This window comes from Dreissena polymorpha, unplaced genomic scaffold (assembly GCF_020536995.1).
Source record: "Dreissena polymorpha isolate Duluth1 unplaced genomic scaffold, UMN_Dpol_1.0 chrUn020, whole genome shotgun sequence".
NCBI classification, from domain to species: domain Eukaryota; kingdom Metazoa; phylum Mollusca; class Bivalvia; order Myida; family Dreissenidae; genus Dreissena; species Dreissena polymorpha.
The window spans coordinates 277,465-290,100 of record NW_026273334.1 but is presented as its reverse complement, the minus strand read 5'-3'; the positions used below and the strand labels follow the sequence as shown (position 1 = coordinate 290,100).

The following is a 12,636-nucleotide window of genomic DNA, read 5'->3' as shown; positions in this document are numbered from 1 at the left end:
GGGCTATTTCTCAGCAATTAATGACCGGAATTCAATTAAACTTTAGGGGAAGCTTCACTACCAAGAGGAGATGTGCATATTATCAGCCGGTTATGGTCGGATGATTTTTCACAGAGTTATGGCCCTTTGAAATTTTCTATAAACTGTATATATAGTGCAATTCTTGTCCGGGCTATTTCTCCCCAACTACTGACTGGAATTCAATGAAGCTTTATGGGAAGCTTAACTACCTTGAGGAGATGCGCATGTTATTTGTGGGTTCTGGTTAGATGATTTATTTAGAGAGGTATGGCCCTTTGAAATTTTTAAGTTGCTTAACCATCCATCGTATTATTTTGTCCAAAGTTATGCCCCTCAAGACGTTTCCTTTTATCTGAATATATGTGCAATATTGTGACAAATAAAACCTTTGGGGAGCATCACCCGTCTCCGACGGTTTCTTGTTCAAGTTTGTTTCCTTGAATTATTAAGTACGTGTACTTGCATTAAGGTCTCTTGTGCAGAAAATATGGGCAGTATAGGTTTACTACCAGTACAGAAATTAATGTCTGAGATTTCATCAAACTTGTTTAGGTAAGATAAGTTTTCTTACGTACGGTGTTCAATATATCTAGATTTGAGCTGTTTTCTAAGGAACGACCAAACATGATTGTAGGGACTGACGGTCTCTTAACATATCATTTAGCCATCGTGCATAAAGGAAAAACAGACATCTTAATATTAATTTCACTGCCATTTATTTTCTTTTTTGAAGACATTGCTTGTTAAACTTAAGGCTCATATCATGAAAAATACGAAGCAAAATCAATAAAATGCAGAATACATAGCTATAAAGCAGTGATAATATTGTATGCATTAAAACTGCCGGTAAATGCAGTTAACAGCAATAAATGGCAGTCTGTATATAAAATACACACAAAATGAAATGAACACAAGACTGTAAGTGCACGTATCATGTATCATCAGCAATACACCATTACATGGTATGACAAATGTGGTCAGTTCTGTGTGATCTATATTTCAACGTGCTTGAGAACTTGTGCTTGAACAGACAACATTAAAGGGATCTTTACGTTTTGGTAAATTGACAAAATTAAAAAAAGTTTTTGATTCGCATGTTTTCATTTTAGTTATGATATTTGTGAAGAAACAGTAATACTGAACATTTACCATGGTCTAATATAGCCATAATATGCATTTTTTACGATTTAAAAACCTGAAAATTATCAAGCGTTGCAACGCGAAACAATTGAATAATTTGGAGAGTTCTGTTGTTGACGTTTAATTTTGTGTAACTACAAAGATTGCTTATATAAGCTATAAAATACGTCTCACATACATACTTGGCAGGATTGCCAAGTGGTCTAATTGGTTTTTACTTCAGGACTCCGGGGGTCACTGGTTCGAGCCCTGCTGCGGGCTTTTTTTTTTCCTTTTTTAAATTTTATTCTTGATGTTTTACTGGAACTTTTTAGATCCAATGTTAACTTTTATCAATATAAAGCATTTAATGACAAACTTCAAAACATGCCAAAATCTGTGAAAAGGCCCCTTTAAGAACCTTGCACCTTTTCTCTTAACTGATTTGAGTTCACTATTAATAATATTGAAATTAAACATAAAATATACATTTATACAAACAAGAGGGCCATAATTGCGCTTAATCACTTTCCTGAGATCAAGGTACATAAATTGTTCAAACGACTTTACCTGTGACTTAGTTTTTTATCATGATTCAAAAAAGGTCTTAATATGGTCAAGATAGCTAATGTTTCATAAGAATGCTGGAGGCTGGAGATAGGCCGAACACAGAATCTCAGATGTAAAAAAAAAACGACATAAAAATGATGACATAAGTAAGTGGGATAATGGGCAAACGTGAATTAAAATACAAGAGGGACATGTCTCTCTATTCGCTCACATGTTGTTATATTAACTATATTTTAAGGTTGACTATTACTATAGTGTTGTGCCACTCTGTATTTGGAATTGGTAGGATGTCTTCAATACAAATTTCCACTTCCCACAAAAATCTTTGTTAAACAAAGGGACATAAAGCAAATTCATGATTATTTTGTTGTGTAAAAGAAACAATCATCATTTTTGAGGCTATAGCTAAGATTGATTGGTCATTGTCAGCTCAGGGTTTACTTAAAAGTACCCATGATCTTTTTAAGTATACTTCAAGGTACCGGGATACGCAAAATATACTAAAAAGTAGTATTTTTATGAAGTCCCTGAGACGACATCGATCCATGGAGCTTTAGTTAGTAGTGTGTAACCCAAAATTTTGCTTGTAATACTATCATTGTGTTGAAATAAAATTAAGTTGAAAAGAGCTTCCTTTGTTGCAAAAATTCTAAATAAGGTAAAAATGTGTAAATCGTCGCTTTTCTGTTAAATAACTTTGCTTTGATCATAAAATCTGTGTTATCATTTTAATACTACTAAAAACGTGCGATACATTCAGCTTAAATAACCCACTTAATTATTGTATAATTTCGTACTCGTAATATTTCGTACCAGCATGACCAGCGTTTGCTTTGAAATTGAATCAATAAATGCTAATTTAGAATTTTCATAGACATGCATATCACAAAAGGTTATAAATAGCAACTTTAAATATGAATATATCATTTAAAACCTTTATGCAATTATAAACTAATAGTTGAAACATGCCTAGTTTTTTCAGGAGTTCACAGAAAAACTAACATCATGGCATTGCCTGCTTTCCGAAATATGCCTCAGACACCTCCTCTATGTAAGTTATTGGTTCGCTTAATTAATTTTTTGGCAAAAAAAAAAAAGATAATATCTAGTTAAATCACCCAAAAAAACATTATATAATAATTAGTTGTTTTAGGCATTATGATCTCTTTTTTGTTCTAAGACTAAGATTTATGTTTTTGCGATTCTTAACATGTTTGTTTACATGATATTACATACATTGAAATGAAGATTATTAGGATGCCCAAATTATTTTTACTCCTTTTTAGGCCACGACTTTTAAATTTCTTGGTTTACAAAACCGCCGACCCTAATTTTTGGAAAATGGGAAAAAAATAAAATCGGAAAATCGTCTTTTTTTTATATATTTTATTCCCGACCGCACTGAAAAACAAGCGAAACAAGAAAAAAAAACGATCCGGTTTGAGAACAGTTGCGAATAAAATCAAGTAAGTACAATCAACGATTGGTTCACATATATTACAGAGATCGGGATATTTTTCAATGTGACACAGTATGTACCAGTCCTTTTATGGGCACTTCTCAAAATTTATTTAATTACAGACAATAGGAAAATCAGCGTCAGTAAAATGTCGACCGCATCAAAATTTATTTCCGAGTCTGTGACACAACTATATTGTTTAACATGTTTATTATATTAAACAAACCCGATATTATAGTAGATAAAAAAGTATTACCTTGCAATTTGATAATTAGTATAAATAATCCAATAAAACACTGCCATTATTTACGATATATGTGTTTAGAAATTTTGTAAACACGTCCGCCATAGTTTATAGGAACTGTACAGAAAGTTTGGAAATCGGAACAAATCGGTGTATCTCGGAAAATCATTGATAAATGTATTTGTCGTTCTAATGCTTAGGGCCGAGTAATTTCGGCAAATCGGAACTCAACTTGCGTAAAATACTAGCTCAATTAACCGTTAAACTCCGCCTCCGTTCTCTGCAAAAGATTCGAAGGCGGAGCTATGCACGTGCTATTATTAAATTGGAGGATTGCAATTGAGAAACAAACGCACAATTGGTTCGGCATGTTGATTGCTCAGGGCTCGAATTTAACTTTTTATTCTACTTGCAAAACATTGCGAGCAGCTTTAATACCAACTCGCAAAATCAAAAACATTCTCGCAAATTTTGCTGGAAACATAATTTAATTTCGTTTTTTTTATTCAACAGTTAACTTTGCTTTATCTTTCGTATTGTTATTTCCATCTTTGGGCAAAAAGAAACTAGTTATTTTTCGCTTCGACGCCATGTCTGTTCAAGTTCAATGAACACGTGTGAATTAGTCGATTGTTTAACGTTCTTTGTACCAATACCATCCTCGTATCTGTACTATAAGTATACTAGTCTATATACAAGGTGCGCGCTTCCGCATACGGGTATTAGGACGTTCTATGACCTATGGTTTAGCGTTCAGGACGTCGAACGCATTTAGCAATATTACTTTTTTTTTTCACTATTTCTTTACTCGCAAAAAATTACTAGTGGCTTAAAACTTAACTCGCAATCGGTATTTTTCACTCGCATTTTGCGAGTGTGCTAGTGTTAATTTCGAGCCCTGTTGCTAGACAAAGGAAGCCAATTTTGTCGGCGCGAAATTTGTCGCTTTATTGCTTCAGACAGCAAGCGGCTTTCCTTTGATGACGTCAAACTGTCAATTCACACAGACTGCACATTTACAGAAGACTTAAACTGGCTCCTTGTTTACAATTCCAGTAAAAACACTTGCTATCATTAAACTTTGGATTAAATTATCAAAATAAAGCAAAAGCCAAGTTGACAAATATGATTGTATTAATTCGCGTCAGTTCAAATAAGACGTTTTGCGTTGTAAATCAACGAGTTTTCATGACAACAACAACTTTAACAAACATTACCGCGACGACGCGGGGATCGATCTACCTCGATTTTTTTTCATGGATGATGTCATAAGTCAAATAAGAGCAAACACATACTTTGTGTATGAGTAGTTTATCTTATATAAGATTTATGCAACGGGCATCGCATTGCGTAATGGTGCGCATCGAATTACGGAAATGAAGCGCCGTTTTTCGTTTTAATGGGAGAAGAACGCATGTCATTTAATGGAGTGTTTAAAATTGCCTGATGTTACAAAAGGTGCTTTTAGGTGACTCATTTCATTTGAAGATATAGATGTGTTTCATTGCATAATTTGATTTTTCGTCTCTGTGTTAAGGTTATAAAAGATATGATGTCTTTGTTCTGATGTTATTAGTATTAACTTATTTTTCCAATGATGTTTTTTTTTTTTTTTTCGACCACCCGATGGACCATTTTCAAAATAATTTTTGTAAACCAATAAAAAAAAAAGTCGTGGCCTTAAGGTGGGAAGTTGGGAGCTTGGAATGATTGTTGTTATCTGTATTTCAGCTCGAGCAAGATCTGAGAGGGGAACCCCAGGTGGTGACAGAGTAAGTCATTAAGGACTTAATCATTTGCCAAATTTTTTAGAGAATATTTTGTATATATGATGCTCTCTTACTTACTTTAAATTTACTTTTCAACTGGTTGTTATCATTTTAGAACTCGTGTCTGATATTAAATGTGTTATGCATATTAAATGTGAATACCATCATCTTTATTGGATATACCACAATTCACTTTATGGCATCACATTGTCATTTTCTGTTATTTTTTTCGTTGTGTTTTGTTCATATTTTAAGTTTGGGCCATTTACAGGGTTCAAGTCCATTTGTGTCAACTGGAAGTGGAAATCCTAACTTCAATCCTGTGAAACTGAATAGCAAATCAGCAAGCTTCTCATCCAAGACAGTAGTAATAACTTTGATAATTGCTTTCTTCAGAATTGGTCAGTCAACGCATATGTGTTAACAACTTCAAATTATAACCTTTTAAATCTGATTTTTTTTATAACTGTATAGTTTATATTTTATCATTTAATAACATTTCTTGGTCATTATAAAATTATTTTTTATATATATATTTAGAATTACAGGCATGTTATACTGAACTTAGATTTAAATATTTTGCTGTACATTTATTACTAAAAAATTGATAAGCTGTGATTCAAATAACATATAAATTTTCTTTCTTTAACTCCAGGTTGACTCCCGTTTGCCAAAACCCCCAAAGCCCCCAGATAAGCCTTTGATGCCTTACATGAGATACAGCAGGAAGGTAATTTGTCTTTTCTTTGACAGCCATATTTGTTTTTTTTATCTGCAGCCAATTGTATAAACATTTTAACTGCACTGTAACCAGGTTATCGCGGTAACCAGACCGCTTACCATGGTTAAACCATTTGTATAAACAGATTTACTGCGTGGTAACTTAATCGCGATAATAACCGTGGTCATTGTTTTACAGTGGTAATTTTTTTACCAGTGTTTATACAATTGGCTGATGAAAATTATGATATAATTTAAAATATCCTCCAATTACCTTGAGTCAAGCGGTTAAGGAAACAACTAAAATAATTTCTGAATTAATTCAAATAATCCCGCAATAAACGATGTACCTAAAAAGATTAATTTCATTCCCGTAAAATCCGTGTCAAAAGTGTTTATTTACAGCGTGTTAAACCACACAAAGTTGATAGTTCCATACTTACCCGCAATGACATACACTACGCGCGTTGTTTACCTTGAGTCAAGAGGTCACATCCGAAAAGGGAGAGTACTCGATTGCAATAGGCTTAGGTCAACAAAACTTCGAAAATTCGATTCACTGAAAAAATTTAGAGTAACTGAAAGATTAATTTAACTTTTTTTATATCTTCTATTTACCATTTAACAAGTGTCCGTTTTATCGGTCGATCTTCTTTTGAGCAACATTGACACGAAAAAGTGCTCAAGAATTGAAAAAAAAACAACGTTCGCAATTTGTTCAAATAAAATGTTTGCATATATGTTACTATTAAAAGATTTGATAAAATTATCATCCAATCGGGACAGGGTAAACCCACTGAACATGTGAATATCGGCATGTCACCTATTTTCGCGATGTGCGCGCACAGATTGTTCCATGCAACATTTTCTGGGAATCGTGAAAGGGTAAAAGAATTTTCTTTAAAATAAATCAAGTACATGAAATTATGAGTTGACTCTTGTGCAGTGGTCTGCAATTTATGTGCAAGTTTAATGAAGAGTACCGAAAAAAAATGCGCGCAATAGGCATAAATTTGGATTATTTCATTTGAAGTAAGATTTATAAATGCAATTAAACTGTTTTTTTCCTTACTTTAGTCATGTCTACAATTATTTTCAAGTGTAGCTATGTTAGTAAAACAAAATACTCGGAGCGCATGAGTGTGACGTCATCACAAGAGCCGCGTTTTCAATGTAAACAAAGTGATCCACTTTGGGTCATGCTCCACTCAAAGTAATTGGAGGATATAAATATTTCATTGATAAAACTGTGAAATACAAGGCTATGAACCATTAAGCTAAGGTAACGTTATTATTTTGTACCGGGTTATATATTGATCATTTTAAGCATTATATTCATGTAGGAAATAATATGTATAACTGTGTTCATATGAGCTAAAAAGGTTTTTATACTAATTGCTGCCAGCATCGCTCCAGACCAGCCTGTGCAATTGTGCAGTCTGGTCAGGAGCACAATATACACATCAGGCATGCATGGTCTCATAAGTGGACAGATTAGCTACTTACCAGAATGCGCCAATGTAGCATAATATCCATTTATGCATGAAGCAGCTTATATAAGAGATCATATGCGAATGTTTTAGGTATGGGATGAGGTGAAGAACAACCACCCGGATCTGAAGCTGTGGGAGATAGGCAAGATCATTGGCTCCATGTGGCGTGACCTAAGTGATGCTGAGAAACAGGTCTTTATGGACGACTATGAGAGAGAGAAGGTAGGCAGGCTCTCTTGGTGTGAACTGAGCTTGAATGAGTGAAAGAAACTGAGTTTTGCTCTGAAAAACAGGGCTTAATTCACCCTTGAAAAGTATTGTTCCAGATTACCGTAAAAACGCAGTCATAAGTCGAGATTTTTGACCGCCAAAATTTGATTAAAATTACGGTATTGACTAATGAGATCATCCATGAAAAAAATTAATGAAATTCAGCGAAGATGATCCCCGCGGCAATTGTTGTTGTTATGTAAAAAACTCTTTGATTTACGACAAACAAAACGTCGTCTTTTTATTGATACTTACCAATTAATAGAATCACAGTTTAAAATATAACTATTGTTTTTATTTTGATAATTTAATCCAAAGTCTTCATGTTAGCAGGTGTTTTATTTACTGTTCATGTAAACAAAGAATCAAGGACATCATTTAAAGTCTCGCGAAAATTCGCAAAATGTGTGAATTGACAGTTTGACGTCATAAAAGGAAAGCTGCTTCCTGTCAAGAAGCCATAAAGCATCACCCTTCTCGCAGATAAAATAAGATTCTTTTAATTTGTGAAGCGACATGCTTAACCAATCGCGAGTTTGTTATTTACTGGTAATCGTCCAGTTATGTTTGAGCACGTGCATAGCTCCGCCTTTGAAACTGATATGTAGAACAAAGGTGGAGTTACAAAGATTTGATGACAGTGATCACAGTGTGTCATCGGATTACAAGTTTGTGGAATTTTACTAGTGTGGACAATTTAGTGCAAACTTTATAATAAGAATTTATTAATTTGACTAACAAATTTGATTTGTGAAAATGCCTGGAAAATGCAAACTCCATGCGTATGACAACGCGTTTAAAATACGCGTGATAGAATTTGCAGAGCAATCAAATAATAATAGTGCTGCTGAATGCGAGTTTGGTGTTTCGTATGTCGTTGTTGTGTAAAATTACGATGTACATGTATATATGTTCTGGTGTCCTATGTTGTTGATTTTTTTGTTATGTGGTTCATAATGATTTGCCTGTCTATATTTTTATATATTATTTTTGATTTCCTAAATATATATCGTATTGATTATATTAAACAAAGTGCATAATACACATTTCCGCTATGTCTACATCGCACAGATCTATAATGACGTCAAGGTCTATGTATAGAATAGAAACTTCCTGTACATTTAAAATGGCGTCTATTGATGAAATTTGTGGACGGACAATTTCTGACTCGACTTACGACTTGGACATATTCAAAATCTCTGATTTTCGTATCATTTTTTACCCCCCGACTTGTGAGCGGGTAGACTTATGACTGCGTTAAAGAGCTTAAAAGAGACTTCCTTTAAATGAAAAATTACATACTAGCAGAAAGTGTTGCCTGTATAGACTAATGTGGAAAATCACTTTGCACTCATGCGTCAAGCCCAGTTTTCACTTTGCAAGGAAACAAAGACTTCTGATCTGTTAGTATTCAATATTTCTGCATGATCACTTAGGATGGCTTGAAATACTTAAATTATTGTTTGTACACATGTACAATATTTAAAATGCAGACATGGGACATCATAGCCCAATATTTTGGGAGCAGTGACTATCCATCCACCAACTTCAGGGAGAAGTTGTTTGACAGGTAACATTGGTACATAAACCTGCCACTAAATAGCTCTTCATTCAATGAAATTCTTTTGACTGGGCTATAGAAGCTCTGTATGTTTACTGGCCCCTTTTGAGCAGCAGCTTTACAATTAAATTATGATTGTCAGATAATATTGCATGGAAGACTTATCATATTTCAGTTATGTTATGAAAACAACAAACTTTTTCATTTTCTTTGTAACAGTTACCATAGTTTTGTGGCAAGGGCCTATCTAGGGAAATCAAAATACAGTCTCTCTTAAAGAGCTACTATTTAGATTTATTATGCCCCCCTTCGAAGAAGAGAGGGTATATTGCTTTGCACATGTCGGTCGGTCTGTCGGTCTGTCGGTCCACCAGGTGGTTTCCGGATGATAACCCAAGAACGCTTGGGTCTAGGATCATGAAACTTCATAGGTACATTGATCATGACTCGCAGATGACCCCTATTGATTTTGAGGTCACTAGGTCAAAGGTCAAGGTCATGGTGACAATAACTCAAGACGCTTAGGCTTAGGATCATGAAACTTGATAGGTAGATTGATAATGACTTGCAGTTGACCCCTATTGATTTTCAGGTCACTAGGTCAAAGGTCAAGGTCACAGTGACCCCAAATAGTAAAATGGTTTCCGGATGATAACTCAAGAACGCTTAGGCCTAGGATCATGAAACTTGATAGGTAGATTGATCATGACTCTCAGATGACCCTATTGATTTTCAGGTCACTAGGTCAAAGGTCAAGGTCACAGTGACCCGAAATAGTAAAATGGTTTCCGGATGATAACTCAAGAACTCTTATGCCTAGGATCATGAAACTTCGTAGGTAGATTGATAATGGTTGGCAGATGACCCCTATTGATTTTCAGATTACTAGGTCAAAGGTCAAGGTCACGGTGACCCGAAATAGTAAAATGGTTTTCGGATGATAACTCAAGAACGCTTATGCCTAGGATCATGAAACTTCATATGTACATTGATCATGACTCGCAGATGACCCCTATTGATTTTCAGGTCACTAGGTCAAAGGTCAAGGTCACGGTGACCCTAAATAGTAAAATGGTTTCTGGATGATAACTCAAGAACGCCTATTCCTAGGATCATGAAACTTGATAGGTAGATTTTATCATGACTCGCAGATGACCCCTATTGATTTTCAGGGCACTAGGTCAAAGGTCAAGGTCACCGTGACCCGAAATAGTAAAATGGTTTCCAGATGATAACTCAAGAACGCTTATGGCTAGGATCATGAAACTTCATAGGTACATTGATCATGACTGTGAGATGACCCCTATTGATTTTCAGGTCACTAGGTCAAAGGTCAAGGTCACAGTGACAAAAAAACATATTCATACAATGGCTGTCACTACAACGGAGAGCCCATATGGGGGGCATGCATGTTTTACAAACAGCCCTTGTTTCAAAACATTTATAGCACCAGAGTATTTTCTGATTTGCCCAATGGCATATTTATGAACTATAAACTGGATTATTTTTGTCACCCCATTTTGTATGCGCTTACTACTCATTTCTTTGTTAACAGCAATCATACAATGAGTTAATGAAGAACTACCACAACTCTCAAGCCTACCAGGCGTATGTTGCTGCCAAGAGTCGATGTGAGTAAAATGGAGTTTAATTATGAATAGTTTATAGTGCGCACAATTAACTTTTTGCATCAGTTTTGGGGCCTTTTGCAATAAATGAACATCCATTGAGATAGATGAGTGAAAAGACATTGAATCAGTATATCAATAATAATTAAATGTAATCTTATCTTTTTATGCCCCCGGTAGGGTGGCATATTGCAGTTGAATTGTCAGTCCGTTTGTTTGACTGTCTGTCTGTATGTCTGTCTGAAAACTTTAATATTGGCCATAACTTTTGCAATATTGAAGATTGCAACTTGATATTTGGCATGCATGTGTATCACATGAAGCTGCACATTTTGAGTGGTCAAGGTCAAGGTCATCCTTCAAGATCAAAAGTAAAAAAATACAATCCAATGGAAGTAATTAGCTTTAAAAGGGAGATTATTTCTAAACCTGCCAAATGATATATTGAAATTGTATTTCAAAGCGGCGCAATAGAGGGCATTGTGTTTCTGACAAACACCTCTCTTGTTATAAACTTATGATGAATCTTGTGTTGAGTTATTGGTCCTCTATTTGGATATTATGGTGTACTTTACAGGGATCGACACTAAGGCACGTCCGACAGACATTGTCTAGTAAGATCGGTGGTCGGGCTAGTAAAACTGCGGGCTAGCTTGTCCGACTGCTCGCACATAAAAAACTCTATACTGATCATAACTATAACTAACTGCTGTGAAAACCTTTATTTTTAATGTGTAAAATTACTCTTGTATCCGTTATTTACATTAAAACAAAACTAGTGCATTTACATAAACGCGGAGCATTCACATGATTCATTGCTATTTTTAGACCCAAAGGAGAGCTTCCTGCAGAAATAGCTTGTTTCCATTGGTCAAGTTGTCATGAATATTAATGATTTTCTGCAGTGTCGTAAAACTGTACCGAAAATCGGTATCGACAATGTAAACATTTTTGCGTAGCAGACAAGAGAATGTAATTTAAAGAATGGCTTTGTTCAAGTTCAGATTTTTGTCACACGAATTAGTTAATAAAAAAAGAATCCGACACTTAAACTGACACGAAACGTAAATATGAAGAAACACGAAAACGTCAATTTTATCCTAGATTGAAAATCGAGTCAGTTCCCATGGACTGAATTTGACGGAGAAAAGCAAAAAAAGTTTTATTTTATTGTTTTACTCTATGCATCAAAAAAAATCTGGTGTTCACGGATTATTTACTGATAAATCCTGATTAAACAGTTACATGACACAATTGTGTTCATTTGGTATGTCATTTGTGGTCTTGTAGACATCAGGTTCGGGCTAGTACATATTAAGAGGAACTGGTCCGACGGTCTTGCTGTAAAAAAAGTTAATGTCAAACCCTGCTTTAGTACCTCCCTTGTTAGCCTTGCTCAAACTTTAAAATTGTGTCATAGCATCCAGGATGTTAAATAATTAGAGAGAAGGAACTACTAAATTTGATTAAATTGCTGTTTAAATTTGTAAAAATGAGTGTGAACAATTATTAAAAGCAGCTCAATTAAGGCTGTATTTTAAGCTTGCCTGATTGCTCAGGTGAGCTTTTGTGACCGGTCTTTATCAGTCGTCTGTCTGTCTGTCCGTGTGCATTTGTGACAAACGTGGTTCCAGTCCGTTGAAAAACATGGTCGCCAGTGGGCGGGGCAGTTTTCCTTATTTGGCTATAGAGAAACGTTGTAAACACTCTAGAAGGCACATTTCTTGTTCAATCTACTTTGTAAACACACTAGAGGCCATAGTTTTGGTCCAATAATGATGA

At 34.9% G+C, this 12,636-nt stretch overlaps 1 protein-coding gene across 4 annotated transcripts in view; it reads left to right on the top strand.

Annotated features, from left to right (window-relative positions):
* The first annotated feature begins 2,281 nt into the window (after window positions 1-2,281).
* The window catches only part of LOC127863612 (SWI/SNF-related matrix-associated actin-dependent regulator of chromatin subfamily E member 1-like), a 51,107-nt gene continuing 40,752 nt past the window's right edge, over window positions 2,282-12,636 (top strand). For 3 of the 4 annotated variants that reach the window (XM_052403218.1, XM_052403219.1, XM_052403216.1), the window contains exons 1-7: window positions 2,282-2,368; window positions 2,693-2,761; window positions 5,145-5,185; window positions 5,454-5,549; window positions 5,838-5,912; window positions 7,486-7,617; window positions 10,782-10,857. In XM_052403218.1, coding sequence (XP_052259178.1) covers window positions 2,716-2,761; window positions 5,145-5,185; window positions 5,454-5,549; window positions 5,838-5,912; window positions 7,486-7,617; window positions 10,782-10,857 — 466 coding nt within the window. In that variant the 5' untranslated portion in view covers window positions 2,282-2,368; window positions 2,693-2,715. Of the gene's footprint in view, window positions 2,369-2,683; window positions 2,762-5,144; window positions 5,186-5,453; window positions 5,550-5,837; window positions 5,913-7,485; window positions 7,618-10,781; window positions 10,858-12,636 lie in introns of all 4 variants that reach the window. The other variant, XM_052403217.1, reaches the window with a different exon arrangement.